The following is a 23,599-nucleotide window of genomic DNA, read 5'->3' as shown; positions in this document are numbered from 1 at the left end:
CCTTCATTGCAGTGGCAATGTAAGTTTACTTGTGACACTAATAAAGATTATTATTATTAACTGGCCTGGGCAGCACGGTGGCCTAGTGGTTAGCACTGCTGCCTCATGGCACCGAGGTCCCAGGTTCGATCCCACCCCCGGGTCACTGTCCGTGTGGAGTTTACACATTCTCCCCGTGTCTGCGTGGGTTTCGCCCCCACAACCCAAAGATGTGCAGGGTAGGTGGATTGGCCAGGCTAAATTGCCCCTTAATTGGAAAAAATAATTGGGTAATCTAAATTGATTTTTTTTTTTAATTATTAACTGGCCTGCGGGATCTCACCGAAGTGAAGGTTAAGACGTTTGCCGTCGGCCCCGTCTGCAGCACTGGCGAGCATGAGCCCCCAAAATAGCCACCAATGAGCACGACTCCAGCCCGACTCCTGCACCACCATGTGTGTGTGTGTGTGTGTGTGTGTGTGTGTGTGTGTGTGTGTGTGTACACACACTGTCACTGTCCCATCCCACCACTCCCTTATCTGTGTTGTATGCTAACCTTTCCCCTAGTGTGCGCTGATGGTGTGCGTTTATTTCTTCTTTTCATGCAGTGGGTTCCGTTTCACGCCGCCCAGCACTTCATCACTGCATGCACTCAGTGCCAAAGCACAAGGTAAGCCCTGGGCTGGTCTGTGTGTTCCATTTGTGTCAAGGCAGCAAATTTAGTAAGGGTTTTCTGAAATTTATTCAGAATTGGGAGCTCACTGGACTCTTTGTACACTTTCCTGGGACTGTCGCGAGCACATTTAGCATAGAATAAAGCAGGCCGTTGGTCCAACCAGCCCATGTGATAGTTTTTAAAAAAAAATAATTTTTATTGGAATTTTTTACAGAAAATATAACAACAAACAATGAAATGCAACAAAATAACCCATAATAACTGTAACACCTCCCCAGACCGTATCAACGCATGTCTCACATCCCCCACTCCCCCAACCCCAATGAACAACAAAAAAAACTTTTAAATAAATTAAAATTAAATAAACAAACATAGTCATCGTCCCTGTCCTCCCCCCCCCCCCTCCCCCCCCCCCCCCCCCCCCCCCCCCCCCCCCCCCCCTGGTGGTTGCTGCTGCTACTGTCCCCGTACCCGATAGTTCAGCCAGAAAGTCGAGGTAAGGTTGCCACCGTTTGAAGAACCCTTGTACCGATCCCCTCAGGGCGAATTTGACCCTCTCGAGCTTAATGAAACCCGCCATGTCATTGATCCAGGTCTCCACGCTTGGGGGCCTCGCATCTTTCCATTGTAGCAAAATCCTTCGCCGGGCTACTACGGACGCAAAGGCCAGCACACCGGCCTCTTTCGCCTCCTGCACTCCCGGCTCCACGCCAATCCCAAAAATCGCGAGTCCCCATCCTGGCTTGACCCTGGATCCCACCACCCTCGACACCGTCCTTGCCACTCCCTTCCAGAACTCCTCCAGTGCCGGGCATGCCCAGAACATATGGGCATGGTTCGCTGGACTCCCCGAACACCTGACACACCTGTCTTCATCCCCAAAGAACCTACTCATCCTAGACCCGGACATGTGGGCCCGGTGCAGCACCTTGAATTGGATGAGGCTAAGCCGCGCACATGAGGAGGAAGAATGAACCCTCTCCAGAGCATCAGCCCATGTCCCGTCTTCGATCTGTTCCCCCAGTTCCCCCTCCCACTTAGCTTTCAGCTCCTCTATTGACGCCTCCTCCACCTCCTGCATAACCTTGTAGATATCAGATATCTTCCCCTCTCCGACCCAGACCCCCGAAAGCACCCCGTCACTCACCCCCCTCGCGGGGAGCGCAGGGAATCCCTCCACCTGCCGTCTAGCAAATGCCTATACCTGCAGATATCTAAACATGTTCCCCGGGGGGAGCCCAAATTTCTCCTCTAACTCCCCCAGGCTCGCAAACCTCCCATCAATAAATAGGTCACTCAGCTGTCTGATGCCCGCTCTGTGCCAACCCTGGAACCCCCCATCAGTGTTCCCCGGGACGAACCGATGGTTCCCCCTTAACGGAGCCTCCATTGAGCCTCCACTGCCCCCAAATCTTGAGGGTAGCTGCCACCACCGGGTGCCCATGTGATAGTTATGCTCTCCTCGAGCCTTCTCCAACCCTATTTCATCTAATTCTGTCAACACAACCCATCCACACTCTTCTCTTCATGTTTACCCAGTTTCCCCTTAATTGCACGTATTCCAATCCCCTCATTTCTCCCTGTGGTAACATGGTCCACACACTCCCCATTCTTTGGGTAAAGAATGTTTTCCTGAATTCTGGGGATTTATTCATGAATGACCATCTTCAGTTCACAGCCATGAGCTTTGCACTTCCCCATGAGTAGAAATGTCTGCTCACTCGCACCCTTTCAGAGTTCTGAAGGTCTGTATTAGGTCACGCTTGAGCCTTCCCATTGCGAGAAAAGATCTGCAGCCTGTCCATCCTTTCCCGATAGATAGTTTGGGTATCGTGTACCGTGTAAATCATATATGTCAAACTCGAGGCCCGCGGGCCAAATCCGGCCCGCGGTGGAATTATCTTTGGCCCGCGAGATAATATCTAATTACTTTTTAAAAAAAATTTAGATTAGCCAATTATTTTTTCCAATTAAGGGGCAATTTAGCGTGGCCAATCCACCTACTCTGCACATTTTTGGGTTGTGGGGGCGAAACCCACGCAGACACGGGGAGAATGTGCAAACTCCACACGGACAGTGACCCAGAGCCGGGATCGAACCTGGGACCTCAGCGCCGTGAGGCGGTTGTGCTAACCACTAGGCCACCGTGCTGCCCTAATAATATCTAATTACTATTAAAACTGGCCCCAGCAATTGAAGCGCCTATGGCGTATGATATGGCTGATGCCGAGTTTATTCAGGTACAGTGTGAATCACAAAGTGTTGGCCTGTGGAAAAATGTTTTCATTAGAAATTACTCTGGAAAAGCTCCAGATAAAGCAATAAGAAATAAATGCAACTAATTTTTTTATTTATTTAATGTTGTTTTTATAGGCAATAACCTAAGCTTTATTAGTTCCAGGTTCAATAAGTTCATTTCAATAAGTTTTGCAAAAAAACATTGAACCAGTCCGGCCCTCGACTTGTCCCGATTTTTAAATTTTGGCCCACGGTGTATTTGAGTTTGACACCCCGGTGTAAATCTTCCAGGGGGGTGCAGTGGTTTGCACTGAGACTATGGTGCTGAGGGCCCGGGTTCGAATCCCAGCCCTGGGTCACTGTCCATGTGGGGTTTTCAAATTCTCCCTGTGTCTGCACGGGTATCCAATTATCTTTTTCCAATTAAGGGGCAATTTAGCATGGCCAATCCAACTACCCTGCACATCTTTGGGTTGTGGGGGTGAAACACACACAGATACGGGGAGAATGTGCAAACTCCACACGGACAGTGACCCAGGGCCGGGATTCGAACCCATGTCCTCGGCGCCGTAGGCAGCAGTGCTAACCACTGTGCCACATGCCACCCTAATGCCCCCTCCTTATTCCGGTGTAGCCACTCTCCCTCCACCCCAATAGCATCTGCCTCCGGGCTACCATTGAGGCAAAGGCCAGAACGTCGGCCTCTCTCGCTCCCTAGACCCCCGGGTCTTCCGACACTCCAAACACAGCCGATTCTGCACTCGGAACCACCTTCACCCTCAATACCTCTGCCATCACGTCAGCGAACCCCACCCCGCCCCCCCAGTGCCTCTGCCATCACGTCAGCGAACCCCCCCCCCCCAGTGCCTCCTCCATCACGTCAGCGAACCCCACCCCCCGTGCCTCCTCCATCACGTCAGCGAACCCCACCCCCACGTGCCTCTGCCATCACGTCAGCAAACCCCACCCCCCCAGTGCCTCCTCCATCACGTCAGCGAACCCCACCCCCCCGTGCCTCCTCCATCACGTCAGCAAACCCCACCCCCCCAGTGCCGCCATCATCACGTCAGCGAACCCCACCCCCCCGTGCCGCCATCATCACGTCAGCGAACCCCACCCCACCCCCCCAGTGCCTCCTCCATCACGTCAGCAAACCCCACCCCCCCCAGTGCCGCCATCATCACGTCAGAGAACCCCACCCCCCCAGTGCCTCTGCCATCACGTCAGCGAACCCCACCCCCCCGTGCCTCTACCATCACGTCAGCGAACCCCTCCCCCCCCCCCCCCCGTGCCTCCTCTATCACGTCAGCAAACCCCCCCCCCAGTGCCTCTGCCATCACGTCAGCAAACCCCACCCCCAGTGCCTCCTCCATCACGTCAGCGAACCCCACCCCCCCCCGTGCCTCCTCTATCACGTCAGCAAACCCCCCACCCTAGTGCCTCTGCCATCACGTCAGCGAACCCCATCCCCCCGTGCCGCCATCATCACATCAGCAAACCCCCCCCCCCCCCCCAGTGCCTCCTCCATCACATCAGCGAACCCCCCCCCCCCCCCCCCCCCCCCCCCCGTGCCTCTACTATCACGTCAGCGAATCCACCCCCCCCCCCACCCCCCCGGTGCCTCCACCATCACGTCAGCGAATCCACCCCCCCCCCCCCCCCGGTGCCTCCACCATCACGTCAGCGAACCCCCCCCCCCCCAGTGCCGCCATCATCACGTCAGCGAACCCCACCCCCCCCCCAGTGCCGCCATCATCACATCAGCGAACCCCTCCCCCCCCCCCGTGCCTCCTCTATCACTCAGCAAACCCCCCCCCCCAGTGCCTCTGCCATCACGTCAGCGAACCCCACCCCCAGTGCCTCCTCCATCACGTCAGCGAACCCCACCCCCCCCCCCCCCGTGCCTCCTCTATCACGTCAGCAAACCCCCCACCCTAGTGCCTCTGCCATCACGTCAGCGAACCCCGCCCCCCCGTGCCGCCATCATCACGTCAGCGAACCCCCCCCCCCAGTGCCTCCTCCATCACATCAGCGAACCCCCCCCCCCGTGCCTCCTCCATCACGTCAGCGAACCCCACCCCCAGTGCCTCCGCAATCCCGTCAGCGAACCCCCCCCCAGTGCCTCCTCCATCACGTCAGCGAACCCCACCCCCCCCGGGCCTCTGCCATCACGTCAGCGAACCCCACCCCACCCCCCCCCCCAGTGCCTCTGCCATCACGTCAGCGAACCCCCCCGCCCCCAGTGCCTCCTCCATCACGTCAGCAAACCCCCCCTCCCCCCCCCCCAGTGCCTGTGCCATCACGTCAGCAAACCCACCCCCCCCAGTGCCTCCTCCATCACGTCAGTGAACCCCCCCCCTCCGTGCCTCCGCCATCACGTCAGCGAACCCCCCCCCCCCCCCCGCCATCACGTCAGTGAACCCCCCCCCCCGCCATCACGTCAGTGAACCCCCCCGCCAATATTCCTGCAACTTTGGGCAGGCCCAAAACATGTGAAGACGATTTTCTGGCCCAAAGCCCCGCACACTGCCAACGCCTATTCTCCATCCCCTCAAAGAACCTGAGGTTCTGCCCATCGTCATATGCGCTGTATGGACTCCCTTTAATTGAATGAGACTCGGACTGACACACAAAGAGGACCCATTCACCCTCCTCAAGTCTTCCTCCCATAATTACCCCCTATCGGGGAATTTCCCCTTTTTAATTATGCATTTTAAGTGCAGTTGTACAGGCTGTTCGACTCATTTTTCATAGTTTCTCTCACTTTGTAATCCATCCATTTGTATTTCCTACTTTATAACAATTTATTTCTTCATTTTTGGTCTATCCTTAGTTTAGTTTGCCTCGCACTGAAATCCTTCTTCTGTTCTTCAGGATATCCTGGAAGTGCAAAAGATGCCGTTCGCACCAGCTTTGGATTGTCCAATAAAGCAGCCCTTGGACTGGGAGTTGATGTCCCCCTTTCGAACAGGAGTTCAAAGTCTAGTTCTACTTCTGCATCTGAGACTGTAATTTCAGGCGAAAGCATCTGTTCGCCTGGAACCTCGTGTACAGAGATACAACCAGCTGGCAAGCCAAGTGCAACCGGGGCACCTCCTGAACCTGTTGTTCCTCCAGCAACAAGCAAGTCTGAGGACCAGCAATCTAGACCCGAACGCCAGATGTCCAAACCGGAGTCTCGGACTTCCGTAGCTGAAGCTCCACCGCAGCCTGGGCCCGTGTCTCCGCCTCAACCTGGACCCCTGGCTGCACCTCAACCTGTGCCCGTGGTTCCGTCGCAGCCCTGGCTTGAGGCTCCGCCACAGCCCAGGCCGGTGGGTCCGTCGCAGTCCTGGCCCGTGGCTCCAACACATTACTGGCCCATGGCTCCGTCGCAGTCCTGGCCCGTGGCTCCGTCGCAGTCCTGGCCCGTGGCTCCGTCGCAGCCCGGGCCCGAGGCTGCACCGCAGCCCAGGCCTGAGGCTCCAGCGCAGCCTGGACCCGGGGTTCCGCTGAAGACTGGACTCGTAGCTCCACCGCAGGCTGTGGCTCCGCCGCAGCCCGGGCCCGTGGCTCCGCCGCAGCCCGTGGCTCCACCGCAGCCCATGGCTCCACCGCAGCCCGGGCTCGTGGCTCCACCGCAGCCCGGGCTCGTGGCTCCACCGCAGCCCGGGCTCGTGGCTCCACCGCAGCCCGGGCTCGTGGCTCCACCGCAGCCCGGGCTCGTGGCCCCACCGCAGCCCGGGCTCGTGGCCCCACCGCAGCCCGGGCTCGTGGCTCCACCGCAGCCCGGGCTCGTGGCTCCACCGCAGCCCGGGCTCGTGGCTCCACCGCAGCCCGGGCTCGTGGCTCCACCGCAGCCCGGGCTCGTGGCTCCACCGCAGCCCGGGCTCGTGGCTCCACCGCAGCCCGGGCTCGTGGCTCCACCGCAGCCCCGGCTCGTGGCTCCACCGCAGCCCGGGCTCGTGGCTCCACCGCAGCCCGGGCTCGTGGCTCCACCGCAGCCTGTGGCTCCACCGCAGCTTGGGCTCATTGCTCCACCGCAGCCTGGGCTCGTGACTCCACCGCAGCCCGTGGCTCCACCGCAGCCTGGGCTCGTGGCTCCACCGCAGCCCGTGGCTCCACCGCAGCCTGGGCTCGTGACTCCACCGCAGCCCGTGGCTCCACCGCAGCCTGGGCTCGTGGCTCCACCGCAGCCCGTGGCTCCACCGCAGCCTGGGCTCGTGGTTCCAGTGCAGTCTGGGCTCATGACTCCACCGCTGCCCGTGGCTCCACCGCAGCCTGGGCTCGTGGCTCCGCCGCAGCCCGTGGCTCTGCCGCAGCCCGTGGCTCCGCTGCAGCCCGGGCCCGTGGCTCCAACGCAGCCCGGGCCCGTGGCTCCGCCGCAGCTCTTGGCTCCGTCGCAGCTCTTGGCTCCGCCGCAGCCCGTGGCTCCGCCGCAGTTCGTGGCTCCGCCGCAGCCCGTGACTCCGCCGCAGCCCAGACCCGTGGCGCCGCTGCAGCCCGTGGCTCCGCCGCAGCCCGAGCCCGTGGCTCCGCCGCAGTTCGTGGCTCCGCCGCAGCCCGGGACCGAGGCTCCACCGCAGGCTGAAACAGGTGTCACGATTGGCAGCTTCTCAGGACTTGTTGTCAGTCAGTCTGAAAGTGCCCCCAAGTTGGATAGACCTTCACAGGATAATTTTATCTTTGCACCAATGGCCAAAACATCGCCGTCTCCAGCCATCTCGCCCTTTGGGAGTGCCTTTCAACTGGGAAAATTAGTTTCCACAGAAGCATCAGCAGCATCCTCAGTCGACACCTACATTCCCAAACCAACTGGAGTAGCATTTTCCTCTGGTTCTGCAGCTACCATAGAAACTTCAAGTTCAAACAGCAGCTTACAATCAAGAGGGAGCAAACTTGACTTTGTTTCGAAGCAAGAGAAGCTTGCCACAGCTGAACAGATTGCTGCTGCTCTCGCTGCTGTAGGCTCTTTCCAAGATACATCCTTCATTGGATCGCCAATCTCTACCAGCTCCTCGATCGTTGACGCTGCAAAGCTATCCACTTCCGAAGAGGAGGTGGCGACCTCTCGTGTAATCTCTGTCTCCAGCCTCGCTGAGAGACCGGCTGTGACACCCAGCCCAAAAGAATCGACGTTAAGAACAGCCGGGGCAGGAGCCACCCCTGTGGCGTCTGACACTATAACCTCCACTCGCTCTGCCACCGAAGCTGGACCGGGACTGGTAGTTGTTCCACCAGCCGCTAAAATAACCAATCTCCCTCTGCTTACAACATCATCAGAGAGCAGCGTGGTCTCCACCCCTCTGCCGTTTGGAGGTATTCAAGCCCCCGTGTCGACGCCAATGCCATCCCACATCGATTCCACTTCGTCCCTGTTTGGCCAGCCTGCAGTGTTTGGGCAGCCGGCGGCATCGACCTCCGCACCCAGCCTTGTGCAAAGCTCCAGTGGCATTGGCACCTCTTCACTCAGAGACAGCTCCGCCAAACCCACCTTTGGTCAGCCGTCTGACGGGGGTTTTGGGGGGCAGCAGCCCTTCAGTTTCACGCAGCCCACGTTTGGACCCACGCCATCCTTTGCGCAACCCACGACTGCAGCTGCACCAATGTCAAGTAGCGGCCACTTCAATGGATCCGCCACCAATGTCCCGTTCTCTTTTGGACAATCACCTGCCGGCAGCGGGGTCGTGTTCGGACAACCTACCACCCCAGCATTTGGACAGAATGTTGGTTTTGGGCAAAACGCCGCTTTCGGATCCAGCACAGCCACCTCGTCTGGATTCAACTTTGTACAACCATCAAGTAAGACTGTGTGTTTTGACACTAACCTTATTGCCCACTTTGCCTTTTTTTTAGGTTTTTAATGAAGTCAAATTCTTTCATTTATCAGAGGGCGATGGAAATCTGGAAAGCACTTGCTCCATCAGCTATCTCCTCCAGACTTGTTAAGATTTGGGGGGGTCAGTTGAAAATCTCCAAACAGACATCGATAGATTATTGTTGTGTAAGGGTTTGGGCAGGTAAATAAAAATCCAGATCATCCGTAATCTGACTGTGTGATGGACTGACCCGGGGGCGTGGGATGGACTGACCCGGGGGGCGTGGGTTGGACTGACCCGGGAGGCGTGGGATGGACTGACCCGGGGGGCGTGGGATGGACTGACCCGGGGGGGCGTGGGATGGACTGACCCGGGGGCGTGGGATGGACTGACCCGGGGGGCGTGGGATGGACTGACCCGGGGTGCGTGGGATGGACTGACCCGGGGTGCGTGGGATGGACTGACCCGGGGGGCGTGGGATGGACTGACCCGGGGGGGCGTGGGATGGACTGACCCGGGGGGGCGTGGGATGGACTGACCCGGGGGGCGTGGGATGGACTGACCCGGGGGGCGTGGGATGGACTGACCCGGGGGGCGTGGGATGGACTGACCCGGGGGGCGTGGGATGGACTGACCCGGGGGCGTGGGATGGACTGACCCGGGGGCGTGGGATGGACTGACCCGGGGGCGTGGGATGGACTGACCCGGGGGGCGTGGGATGGACTGACCCGGGGGCGTGGGATGGACTGACCCGGGGGCGTGGGATGGACTGACCCGGGGGCGTGGGATGGACTGACCCGGGGGGCGTGGGATGGACTGACCCGGGGGGCGTGGGATGGACTGGCCCGGGGGGCGTGGGATGGACTGACCCGGGGGCGTGGGATGGACTGACCCGGGGGGGTGGGATGGACTGACCCGGGGGGCGTGGGATGGACTGACCCGGGGGGCGTGGGATGGACTGACCCGGGGGACGTGGGATGGACTGACCCGGGGGGCGTGGGATGGACTGACCCGGGGGGCGTGGGATGGACTGACCCGAGGGGGCGTGGGATGGACTGACCCGGGAGGCGTGGGATGGACTGACCCGGGGGGGCGTGGGGTGGACTGACCCGGGGGGGCGTGGGGCCGGGGGGGCGTGGGATGGACTGACCCGGGGGGCGTGGGATGGACTTACCTGAGGGGCGTGGGATGGACTGACCCGGAAGGCGTGGGATGGACTGACCCGGGGGGGCGTGGGATGGACTGACCCGGGGGGCGTGGGATGGACTGACCCGTGGGGGGCGTGGGATGGACTGACCCGTGGGGGGCGTGGGATGGACTGACCCGGGGGGCGTGGGTTGGACTGACCCAGGGGGCGTGGGTTGGACTGACCCGGGGGGCGTGGGATGGACTGACCCGGGGGGGGCGTGTGATGGACTGACCCGGGGGGCGTGGGTTGGACTGACCCGGGGGGGCGTGGGTTGGACTGACCCAGGGGGCGTGGGTTGGACTGACCCGGGGGGGCGTGGGATGGACTGACCCGGGGGGGGCGTGTGATGGACTGACCCGGGGGGCGTGGGTTGGACTGACCCGGGGGGGGGCGTGGGATGGACTGACCCGGGGGGGGCGTGGGATGGACTGACCCGGGGAGGGGCGTGGGATGGACTGACCGGGGGGGGCGTGGGATGGACTGACCCGGGGGGGGGCGTGGGATGGACTGACCCGGGGGGGCGTGGGATGGACTGACCCGGGGGGGGGCGTGGGATGGACTGACCCAGGGGGGCGTGGGATGGACTGACCCGGGGGTGCGTGGGATGGACTGACCCGGGGGGGGGCGTGGGATGGACTGACTCGGGGGGGCGTGGGATGGACTGACCCGGGGGGGCGTGGGATGGACTGACCCGGGGGGCGTGGGATGGACTGACCCGGGGGGCGTGGGATGGACTGACCCGGGGGGCGTGGGATGGACTGACCCGGGGGGCGTGGGATGGACTGACCCGGGGGCGTGGGATGGACTGACCCGGGGGGCGTGGGATGGACTGACCCGGGGGGCGTGGGATGGACTGACCCGGGGGCGTGGGATGGACTGACCCGGGGGCGTGGGATGGACTGACCCGGGGGGCGTGGGATGGACTGGCCCGGGGGGCGTGGGATGGACTGACCCGGGGGGCGTGGGATGGACTGACCCGGGGGCGTGGGATGGACTGACCCGGGGGCGTGGGATGGACTGACCCGGGGGGCGTGGGATGGACTGACCCGGGGGGCGTGGGATGGACTGACCCGGGGGACGTGGGATGGACTGACCCGGGGGGCGTGGGATGGACTGACCCGGGGGGCGTGGGATGGACTGACCCGAGGGGGCGTGGGATGGACTGACCCGGGAGGCGTGGGATGGACTGACCCGGGGGGGCGTGGGGTGGACTGACCCGGGGGGGCGTGGGGCCGGGGGGGGCGTGGGATGGACTGACCCGGGGGGCGTGGGATGGACTTACCTGAGGGGCGTGGGATGGACTGACCCGGAAGGCGTGGGATGGACTGACCCGGGGGGGCGTGGGATGGACTGACCCGGGGGGCGTGGGATGGACTGACCCGTGGGGGCGTGGGATGGACTGACCCGTGGGGGGCGTGGGATGGACTGACCCGGGGGGCGTGGGTTGGACTGACCCAGGGGGCGTGGGTTGGACTGACCCGGGGGGCGTGGGATGGACTGACCCGGGGGGGGCGTGTGATGGACTGACCCGGGGGGCGTGGGTTGGACTGACCCGGGGGGGCGTGGGTTGGACTGACCCAGGGGGCGTGGGTTGGACTGACCCGGGGGGGCGTGGGATGGACTGACCCGGGGGGGGCGTGTGATGGACTGACCCGGGGGGCGTGGGTTGGACTGACCCGGGGGGGGGCGGGGGATGGACTGACCCGGGGGGGGCGTGGGATGGACTGACCCGGGGAGGGGCGTGGGATGGACTGACCGGGGGGGGCGTGGGATGGACTGACCCGGGGGGGGGGCGTGGGATGGACTGACCCGGGGGGGCGTGGGATGGACTGACCCGGGGGGGGGCGTGGGATGGACTGACCCAGGGGGGCGTGGGATGGACTGACCCGGGGGTGCGTGGGATGGACTGACCCGAGGGGGGGCGTGGGATGGACTGACTCGGGGGGGCGTGGGATGGACTGACCCGGGGGGGCGTGGGATGGACTGACCCGGGGGGCGTGGGATGGACTGACCCGGGGGGCGTGGGATGGACTGACCCGGGGGGCGTGGGATGGACTGACCCGGGGGGCGTGGGATGGACTGACCCGGGGGACGTGGGATGGACTGACCCGAGGTGCTGAACAGCCTCCTACTCCTGTCTTCACAGGATGCCCCGTTCTGCCGCAGGGCGTATGAGTTAGTTTTGCAAGCAGGCAAAAACGCAAACAACTTGCATACAACAAGATCCTTCAGAAAACCGAGGCGACAAACTTTAAACCATTAATGATGGTGTTTGTTAATGGCATGGTTAATCAAATGGTCTGAATGCCGTGTAAAATAACTTCAGGACCTCTGACAAAGCACCGCCAATTAAATGGCTAATTTAGAGTCTGGAGAAGTGTGCATGTCACCTATATCACAGTATATGCCTATCACGATGAATAAAAGAGCCATGGTAGCACACACTCAGTGGTAAAATATTCGGTGTCAATTAATAGTCAAAGTGGTCAGGGTTGTTCTTTTGTATTGATGCATAGGGATCTGTTGGCTAGATAGTTTTTGTGTGGTGCAGGTTAAGGCAACATCATGGGTTCGACTCCATCTGGGCTTTGGTAGTTCATGAAGGCCTGCCTCCTTGCCTTGCCCCGAGCTAAATGCAAAGTGGTATCCCTTGAACTAGCGGTTCTTTGTGAACTATGGTCCTATGATTACCGACCTCCCTATTACTGGTATAAATTACTATTTCACTGCAGTTCAATATTGATGTGTCTGGCCACATGAATCCATTTATTTGAGAGGCATGGCTACTACTGATTGGAACCATTGAACCATGAAGAGAATGGCCTCAGGCAATGTGCCCAATAATCTGTGCATGGCATGACCAAGTAGCAACCTAGATGGTACCATGTTGCCCATTGCACGCTAAACACAAATTTCACCGGGACAGTTGGGGCCGTGGGTTTCTGAAACTTGAGGCCTGAAAGAATGATCAGAAAATGACACTTTGTTTTTTTAATAGTCACTTTACATCTGTTGTTTTTTTTTTAATATATAAATTTAGTGTACCCAATTCATTTTTTTCAATTAAGGGGCAATTTAGCATGGACAATCCACCTAACCTGCACAGCTTTGGGTTGTGGGGGCGAAACCCACGCAGACACGGGGAGAATGTGCAAACTCCACACAGACAGTGACCCAGAGCCGGGATCGAACCTGGGACCCCAGCGCCGTGAGGCAGCAATGCTAACCCACTGCGCCACCGTGCTGCCTTACTTTGCATCTGTTATAACCATGGAGTGAGATGGTAGGGAAATTGTAGGGCAGACCGGAGTGGATTTTGTATGGGTTTTTTTTAAGTATCGGGGAAAGTATTGGAACTTAAGACAGACAAACCATCAGGAGCAGATGGTTTCAATTAGAAGTATTAAAACAAACCAGTGAGACCATAGATGCAAGAACCAAAATGTACCTAATTGGATTTGATTTGTTTATTGTCACGTGTACCGAGGTATAGTGAAAAGTATTTTTCTGCGTGCAACTCAAACTGACTATTTAGTGCATGGAAAGCTGAGGAGAAATGTTTTTAGACGGGCAGTGGTTGGGATCTCAAATGTTGAGTGCGAGAGTGTGGTGGAGGCAGCTTCATTGGAATATTCTGGAGGGTAAAGGATTGTTATCTGAAAAAGAAGAATGTGCAAGGGGAAGATGGGGGAAAGATAGTGAGCTTTGACCAGCAGTGGTCATATTCCCAATTCGGTTTTCGCAAAGTTTGGTGCAGTACACTGTCTTTTGAATTGGTGAGATGGGTTGCAGCTCATGAATGTTGTCCCTTTTTATCCTTTGCAGGTTTTGGTGGCTCGATGGCAAGTTCTGTGTTTGGTCAGCCTGCGAATGCCAGCAATGTGTTTGGTCAGGTAAGATCCCCAAAGATTTCACAGCATTGCCATTCGAATTGTCACCAGAAATTGTCTCTTCCCAGGCGCGCCCCCCCCCCCCCCCCCCCCAAATAGGCTTGCAAAGTGTGTAAGAAATGGCACAACATAATGGCAATACTCGAGAATCTCTGCTTTGTCCTGCCATCGGTTTTTCCTAGCGTGTGACGTCTTATTGAACAGAAGGGTGTAAGGGTTTGTCCCCATTGCTCTGCAAATTCTTTCCATTTCCTGTATTTATCCATACACTGCATTTCATAAAAATTCAATCGTCTCCCCTCCAATTCTTCTGCTGATCATCTCCATCTGTCCGCTGCAACATTCCCTCCTATTTCCCATTGCTGTTTTCTTGCACTATTCAGACCTTTTAGGAATGCTGTGCGGCCAGGAATGTGCTCGTCGTAAAGGGACCGCTGCTTGCGTTCGGCTTGAATGGCCAGTGTGCAATATTTCCAATGGCTGTGCTCCTGCATAACGTCAATAGAGCATTGCTTCTCTGATTCCTAATCCTCCTGCCGTTGGAATCAGTTCCTCTTGGTAGTCACCTGTTTTAAATCTCCTCTTCATCTTTACCACAGCTCCTATAGTTTCAACATAGCAAAGGCCGTTCATACCGTGTGCAAATTGCATAGAATTCAACGACGCAGATTTTGGCCCACCTTGTTAATGCTACAGTTGAATCTCCAACTGCCCTGTTTTGTCCACTTTTATCCTTCTATTCCTTTCTCCCTCGTACTTATCCAGCTTCACCTTAAATAAAATCACTAATTGTGGTAGTGAGTTTCGCTTATTATCCACTCTCCTGAATTTCCCCATTGCATTTACTATTGGCTGCCTTGTATTTATGTCCCTCACTTTGGTGTCTCTCTCCCTCCCCCCCCCCCCCCCCCCCTCACGCACAGACACTCGCACTCGCACACACACTCGCACTCGCACTCGCACACACACTCGCACACACACTCGCACTCGCACACGCACTCGCACACACACTCGCACTCGCACACACTCGCACACACACTCGCACTCGCACTCGCACACACACTCGCACACACACTCGCACTCGCACACACACTCGCACTCGCACACACTCGCACACACACTCGCACTCGCGCACACACTCGCACTCGCACACACTCGCACACACACTCGCACTCGCGCACACACTCGCATTCGCACTCGCGCACACACTCGCATTCGCACTCGCACACACACTCGCACTCGCACACACACTCGCACTCGCACACACACTCGCACTCGCACACACACACGCACTCGCACACACACTCGCACTCGCACACACACTCGCACTCGCACACACACTCGCACTCGCACACACACTCGCACTCGCACACACACTCGCACTCGCACACACACTCGCACTCGCACACACGCACTCGCACACACACTCGCACTCGCACACACACACACACATATTCATTCACTCGCACAGACGCTCGCGCAGACGCTCGCGCAGACGCTCGCGCAGACGCTCGCGCAGACGCTCGCGCAGACGCTCGCACAGACACTCGCACAGACACTCGCACACACTCGCACAGACACTCGCGCACTCACTCGCGCACTCACTCGCACAGACACTCGCACAGACACTCGCACAGACACTCGCACAGACACTCGCACAGACACTCGCACAGACGCTCGCACAGACGCTCGCACAGACGCTCGCACAGACGCTCGCACAGACGCTCGCACAGACACTCGCGCACTCACTCGCACAGACACTCGCACTCGCACACACACTCGCACACACACTCGCACTCGCACTCGCACACACACTCGCACTCGCACACACACTCGCACTCGCACACACACGCACTCGCACACACACTCGCACTCGCACACACACTCGCACACACACTCGCACTCGCGCACACACTCGCATTCGCACACGCACTCGCACTCGCACACACACTCGCACTCGCACACACACTCGCACTCGCACACACACTCGCACTCAGACAGACAGACACACACACACACACATATTCATTCACTCGCACAGACGCTCGCGCAGACGCTCGCGCAGACACTCGCGCACTCACTCGCACAGACACTCGCACAGACACTCGCGCACTCACTCGCACTCACTCGCACAGACACTCGCGCAGACACTCGCGCACTCACTCGCACTCACTCGCACTCACTCGCACAGACACTCGCACAGACACTCGCACAGACACTCGCGCACTCACTCGCACAGACACTCGCACAGACACTCGCACAGACACTCGCGCACTCACTCGCGCACTCACTCGCACAGACACTCGCACAGACACTCGCACAGACACTCGCACAGACACTCGCGCAGACACTCGCGCACTCACTCGCACAGACGCTCGCACAGACGCTCGCACACTCGCTCACTCACATTCATTCACACACACACAGACACACACACAGACACACACACAGACACACACACAGACACACGCACAGACACACGCACAGACACACGCACAGACACACGCACAGACACACGCACAGACACACGCACAGACACACGCACAGACACACGCACAGACACACGCACAGACACACGCACAGACACACGCACAGACACACGCACAGACACACGCACAGACACACACACAGACACACACACAGACACACACACAGACACACACACAGACACACACACAGACACACACAGACACACACACAGACACACACACAGACACACACACAGACACACACACAGACACACACACATTCATTCACACACACAGACACTCACACACATTCATTCACTCACACAGACACTCACACAGACACTCACACAGACACTCACACAGACACACACACAGACACACACACTCACATTCATTCACGCACACAGACACACACACTCACATTCATTCACGCACACAGACACACACACAAGTGGCAGCATCCTTTCTGTGTCAATCCTATCAAACCCTGTTGTTACTTTAAGTTGTGGTTCTAACCCTCGCAGAGTCACTGAGTTATAGTCATAGAGGTTTACAGCATGTAAACAGGCCCTCCGGCCCAACTTGTCCATCCTTCCAGTATTCTAATGCACTGCATTGGCTGTGAGGAATATACATGTTGATCTAGTCTGTAACCTAGAAGTTCATGCTTAAGAGAGCGGAAGAGATGGAGAAGGATAACCACTGAGTGGTCCGCACCCCTGGAGTCTGCCCATCTTTCTCCACCACACTTCAGGACAGTGGAAGCTGTTTGATTATTGCTGGATTCTCATCCCTCCCCGCTGCTATCCTGTGACCATTTGCACCTCCTCTTGACCCATCTTTTATTTCGTTAGTGACCCCCATTACCACAATTGCGCCATCATCGTTTTCGTTACTCCTGTACTCCTGCTTCCACCCATCACAGACGCTTCCCTGTGTTACTGCTTCTCCCCCCCCCCAACTCCCCCGCGCACTGTGACTCCCATTTTGTTGAGCAGGCGGCGGATGTTTTGTTCACGATAGTTTTGAATGTCCTGATGGTGTGTAATGGACCCTCGAGGCTGATTCCAGCACTGTCCCACCATTTGCCACGGCGCACGTTCAAGTTACCACCTCCATTGCAAGTGCGTCCAGGGAAAATCTTGATTAGCCATTTGTGTCCCGAAATGATTGACCCAGGGCCCCAACGGGGTTGCGATCGACAGTTTGAGAACCTCCACCATATGTTTTTATATCCACCTCCCAATTTCCTACTTTTAATTTCAAACTCCTTTCAGTTCTGATGAAAGCTTATCAAACTAAAACATTCGGCTCCCTCTGTCTCTTGCTGCGGATGCTGGCTGACTGGCTGAGTGCTTTCCCAGCATTTACGGTTTATATTTTATGGCCTTTGTGTCCAGTCTGTTTGAATTACTCTGTAATACCCATCGGTGAAGACAGCTGATAAACACATTTCTGCTGCTGCCAGACGCACTGCGCTTTTCATGATCTTTGTATTTTCTCACATTGAGAGGAAAGAGTGGAGCGATAGGGCAGGTGTTCCTGATACCTGCCACCACACGCATACTCGAGCCACTTCCTGTCGCCTATTGTCCAGATGTGACTGGCGGTATCCCTCGGGGATCGGTGCTGGGGCCTCTCAGCTTTTCACTATTTATAAATTACATGGGATGAAAGAGGAGAAAAGCATGTGTCCAGGTTTGCAGCTGACATCTCGTGAGGTGCCACGCAGTAAATAGTAAGGTTGAGGGTAGAAACCCGTCAAGTGACCGCGACAGAGTAATTGAGTGAAAGAATCTGTGACAGATGCAGCTGAATGTGGGGAAGTGTGAGGTCATTCACTTTGGACCCAAGATATTAATAGATGAGAGTATTTCCGAAATGGCGAGTGGCTAGGGACTACGGAGTAGCTGAGAAATTTACTGTTCCTAGCCCAGAATCATTAAAAGCTCATGGACAGGTACAAAAAAATATTTTCAAAAACTGATGGAACCTTGGCCTCTGTTTCAGCGTGTCTGGAATGCAAAGGGGTGGGAGTTACATTACAGTTTTATATACCACTGATTAAACTCCATTTGGAGTGCTGCATTCAGCTCCGTGTGCCGCAACTTTGGAAGGATGTGTTAAGTCCCGAGTCCGTGCAGCGGCGATTCATCAGGCAATGTCATTAAACCTTCCGCCACCGTGGGAATAGAGTTATGGGACAGCCCAGTCACACAAGAACATGTGAATCCGGAACAGAACCAGGCCACGGCCCCTCGAGCCTCCTCTGCCATTCAATGCGGTCATGACTGACCAGTTTGTAACCTCAACCCCACATTCCTGCCCACCCTGATAACCTTTCACCCCCCAAGTTAATCAAGAATCTACCTAGCTCTGCCTTAAAAATATTTTCCTGCTTCAACTGCCCATTGAGGAAGATTTCCAGAGGCTAGCTACCTGCAGAAAAATTCTCCTCATCTGTCATAAATGAGCGAGCCCATCATTTTAAACAGTGACCCCTAGTTCTGGATTCTCCCACACGAGGAAACATCCTCTCCACATCCCCCCCCCTGTCAATACCTCTCCGGATCTTAAAGGTTTTGATCAAGTCGCCTGTGACTCTTCCAAACACCAGTGGCTGCAAATCCAATCCCTCCAACCTTTCCTCATAAGACAACTGACCCATTTCTGTTATCAATCGAGTAAAGCTTTTCTGAACTGCTTCTAACATATTTACGTCTTTCCTCAAATAAGGAGACTAATTCTGTACACAATACTCCAGATGTGCATTCCCCAATACCCTGAACACATAACTTCCTTACTTCTGTAATCCATTCCCCTCTCAATAAATGATGACATTCTGTTAAATTGCCTAATTGACTTCCGGTTGCGGCTATGACCAGCTAAGTCGCACATTTGGCAGCTCCTGCGACAAAGGTGTTTAAGGGCCGATTGGAGGGCCCCGACGGTACTGTAAAGACGAATCCCGGTGGGGGAAGGCTCCCTGAGGAGAGTGAGACCAACTTTATGGTCGGTACTCGGAGTGGGGCGACAAAAAAAGCGGCAGCAGCTCCCCGAAAAAAGCGGGGGAAGAGGACCAAAATGGCGGCCGGTGGTGCACTAGAAGATTGGAGAAAATGGGCGGAGGAGCAGCAGGCCGCTCTCCTCCGGTGTTTTACGGAGCTGAAAGTGGAACTCTTAGAGTCTATGAACGCGACGACCACAAGGCTGATGGGGGCCCAGGCGACCCAAGAGGCGTCGATAAGAGAGCTGCAGCAGGAGATGACTGCAAGGGAGGAGGAGGCCACGGTCCTCGTGGGAAAGGTGGAGGTGCACGAGGCACTCCACCTGAAATGGCAGAGCCGCTTTGAGAAGCTGGACACTCGAATGAGGCGGAAGAACTTGAGGATCCTGGGCCTAGCAGAAGGCCTGGAGGGGCCTGATCTCCCGAAATATGTAGCGGAGATGCTGAGCTCCCTGATGGGAGAGGGGGCCGGTCCATCGCCCCTGGAGCTGGAAGAAGCATATCGGGTCATGGCTAGGCGGCCTAGGGCGAACGAGCCCCCGAGGGCGGTGCTGGTGCGATTCCAGCGTTTCTGTGATCGGGAGAAAGTGCTGAGGTGGGCCAAGAGGGAGAAAAGCAGCAAATGGGAGAATTCGACGGTGCGGATATATCAGGACTGGAGTGCGGAGGTGGCAAAGCGGCGGGCCCGGTTTAACCGGACGAAGGCGGTGCTGCACGCAAAGAGGATCAAGTTCGGAATGCTGCAGCCAGCGCGCTTGTGGGTCACCTACAAGGACCAGCACCATTACTTTGAGACCCCAGAGGAGGCATGGATTTTTGTTCGGGAGGAAAAGCTGGACCTGAACTAGAACTTGGGAACGCCGGCGGTCGAGGCCGCCCGAGTACCCTTGACTGATCAAGTGGCCCATGTCTTTCTTAGGCCAGGTCGGAACTTGGTTAAAGTTGATGGATCGTTTGGTTTCTTTGAAACTTGTGTTATGGGGGGTTTCTTTGTTCCTTTTTGTGTGTCTCTTCCCGTTGCCAACTTCCCTTAATTATTGTTGTTGTAGGGGGGGCTTTTTTACTGTTTTTTGATCTGTTCTTTAAGGGTTATGGTTACTGTTCTGTTCGATGGAGGGTGATGGTTAAATACGTTATTATTGGGTAGTTATTTAGTTATGCAGGCATAGTTATGTATTTATGTATTTATTTGAGATTTGTTATTTATATTGTTATATTGTTAAGTTGGGGAGGCGGGACGGGGGGGGTGCAAGTTGGTTTTCTTTTTCTCTTTTTTCTTCCTCTCGTTTTAAGGGGGCTTTTTTATGGGCTTGGATGGGGACGGGGGTGGAATTGAAGATGGCGGGGTAGGGTGTGGCCGGGCGAAAGCGCGGGCTTTCCCCTGTTTCCCGCGCGCGGGACGGAGGAAGGGGGAGGAGAGAAGAGTGGGGTGTGGCCAGCAATGGCGGCTTTTCCCGCGCTGAAGCGGGGTCAGAGAGGGATGGCAAGGGGGGGGGGGGAGGCCCCTCCCCCCCCCACATCGGGAGGAGTCGGAGTGTGGCAGGGGCAGCCGGGTCAGCGAAAACCAGCTGACTCTCGGGAGTACGATGGTGGATACACCGCGGCTAGGAGGGGTCCTAGCCAGGGGGTGGGGGGGGGGGGGGGGGGGTTAGGGGGGGATACCGGGTTGCTGCTGGAAAGGCCGAGGACGGGAAGGGAAGAACGGGAGGAGAGAGGGGGGGGGGCCATCGCCATGGGGAACGGGTCAGAAGGGGAGGGTCGACCCGGGGCGAACAGGGGACAGGACATGGCTAATAGACAGGGGAAAGGGACGGGTCGCTCCGCGACCCGGTTGATTACTTGGAACGTGAGGGGGCTGAATGGGCCGGTCAAGAGATCAAGGGTTTTTTCACACCTAAAGGGACTGCAGGCGGATGTGGCAATGTTGCAGGAGACTCACTTGAGAGTAGTAGACCAGGTACGCCTGAGAAGGGGGTGGGTGGGACAGGTGTTCCACTCAGGCTTGGACGCAAAGAACCGGGGGGTGGCGATTTTGGTGGGAAAGAGGGTGTCGTTCGTGGCGGCGCAGGTGGTAGCAGATAAGGAGGGTAGGTACGTGATGGTGAAGGGTAGGCTGCAGGGAGAGAATGTGGTGCTGGTGAATGTGTATGCCCCGAATTGGGATGACGCGGGTTTTATGAGGCGCCTGTTGGGCCTCATTCCGGGTCTGGAGGCAGGGGGCCTGATCATGGGGGGGGACTTCAATACAGTGCTCGACCCTGGGCTGGACAGATCGAGTTCCAGGACGAATAGGAGGCCGGCAGCGGCAGAGGTGCTAAGGGGGTTCATGGAGCAGATGGGGGGGGTAGACCCTTGGAGATTTGGCAGGCCAAGGGCGAGGGAGTATTCTTTTTTCTCCCACGTCCACAGGGTGTACTCCAGAATAGACTTTTTTGTACTGAGCAGGGGGCTGATTTCGAGAGTGCAGGACACGGAGTACTCGGCCATTGCGATTTCGGACCATGCACCACACTGGGTAGAGGTAGAACTGGGGGAAGCACGGGACCAGCGCCCGTTGTGGCGCCTGGATGTGGGGCTGCTGGCGGACGATGAGGTGTGCGGAAGGGTCCGGAAGGGCATTGAGAGATATCTGGGCACGAACGACACGGGCGAGGTGAAGGTGGGGGTAGTCTGGGAGGCCCTGAAAGCAGTGATCAGAGGAGAGCTGATCTCCATAAGGGCACACAGAGAAAGGAAGGAGAGGCAGGAGAGGGAGAGACTGGTGGGGGAACTTATAGAAGTGGACAGGAGATATGCGGAGACACCAGAGGAGGGGCTGTTGAGGGAGCGGCGCAGTTTACAGGCCCAGTTTGACCTACTGACCACTAGGAAGGCGGAGACGCAATGGAGAAGGGCACAGGGCGCGGTCTATGAGTACGGGGAAAAGGCGAGCAGGATGCTAGCACACCAGCTGCGCAAGCGAGATGCAGCCAGAGAGATTGGGGGAGTGAGAGAGAAGGGAGGGAACGTAGTGCAGAAGGGGCAAGAGGTGAACGGGGTCTTCAGGGATTTCTACAGGGAATTGTACCGGTCTGAGCCGCCCAGGAGGAGGGGGGGAATGGAGAACTTCCTCGATAGATTGAGGTTCCCAAAGGTCCAGGAGGAACGGGTGGAGGGGCTGGGGGCGCCGATAGAGCTGCAGGAGCTAGTTAAAGGGATAGGCCAGATGCAGGCGGGGAAGGCGCCGGGGCCGGATGGGTTCCCGGTGGAATTTTATAAGAAGTATGCGGACTTGGTGGGTCCAGTGCTGGTGCGAGCCTTCAATGAGGCGCGAGAGGGGGGGGTTTTGCCCCCGACAATGTCACAGGCCCTGATCTCCTTGATCCTGAAGCGGGACAAAGACCCTGTACAGTGCGGGTCCTACAGGCCTATCTCCCTCTTGAATGTAGATGCCAAACTGTTGGCAAAGGTCCTGGCAACCAGAATAGAGGATTGTGTGCCAGGGGTAATCCATGAGGACCAGACGGGGTTCGTAAAGGGACGACAACTTAACACAAATGTCCGGAGACTGTTGAATGTGATTATGATGCCAGCAGTGGAGGGGGAGGCTGAGATAGTGGTAGCACTGGATGCGGAGAAGGCATTCGATAGGGTGGAGTGGGAATACCTGTGGGAGACGCTGGAACGGTTTGGGTTTGGGGAGGGATTTATCAAGTGGGTGAAGCTGCTGTATTCGGCCCCGATGGCGAGTGTGGTTACAAACGGGAGGAGGTCAGAGTATTTTGGGCTCCATCGAGGTACCAGGCAGGGATGCCCCCTATCCCCCTTACTATTTGCATTAGCGATCGAACCGTTGGCGATGGCACTGAGGGGTTCAGGGGGTGGAGAGGACTGACAAGGGGAGGGGAGGAACATCGGGTATCACTCTATGCGGATGATTTGTTGTTATATGTGGCGGACCCGGAAGGGGGAATGCCGGAGGTAATGGAAATACTAGCGGAGTTTGGGGACTTTTCGGGATATAAATTAAATGTGGGTAAAAGTGAGGTCTTTGTGATACACCCGGGAGATCAGGGGGAGGGAATTGGGCGGCTCCCCTTTAAGAGAGCAGTAAAGAGCTTCAGGTACTTGGGGGTGCAGGTGGCAAGGAACTGGGGGACCCTCCACAAGCTGAACTTTTCAAGGCTGGTGGAGCAGATGGAGGAGGAGTTCAAGAGGTGGGACATGGTACCGCTGTCGCTAGCAGGGAGGGTGCAGTCAGTCAAAATGACGGTCCTCCCGAGGTTCTTGTTTCTGTTCCAGTGCTTGCCCATCTTTCTCCCCAGGGCCTTCTTCAAGAAGGTAACTAGCAGCATTATGGGCTATGTGTGGGCAC

At 57.3% G+C, this 23,599-nt stretch overlaps 1 protein-coding gene across 4 annotated transcripts in view; it reads left to right on the top strand.

Moving 5' to 3' along the window:
- Positions 1–23,599, top strand: part of nup214 (nucleoporin 214) — a 138,613-nt gene that overhangs the window by 82,444 nt on the left and 32,570 nt on the right. For all 4 annotated transcript variants that reach the window (XM_038781704.1, XM_038781703.1, XM_038781701.1 and 1 more), the window contains 3 exons: positions 588–649; positions 5,768–8,674; positions 13,706–13,773. In XM_038781704.1, coding sequence (XP_038637632.1) covers positions 588–649; positions 5,768–8,674; positions 13,706–13,773 — 3,037 coding nt within the window. The remainder of the gene's footprint in view (positions 1–587; positions 650–5,767; positions 8,675–13,705; positions 13,774–23,599) is intronic.

The sequence above is a fragment of the Scyliorhinus canicula genome, chromosome 21 (assembly GCF_902713615.1).
Source record: "Scyliorhinus canicula chromosome 21, sScyCan1.1, whole genome shotgun sequence".
Classification (NCBI taxonomy): domain Eukaryota; kingdom Metazoa; phylum Chordata; class Chondrichthyes; order Carcharhiniformes; family Scyliorhinidae; genus Scyliorhinus; species Scyliorhinus canicula.
Note: the sequence above shows the minus strand (reverse complement) of the source record. Positions and strands in the feature narration are given on the sequence as shown.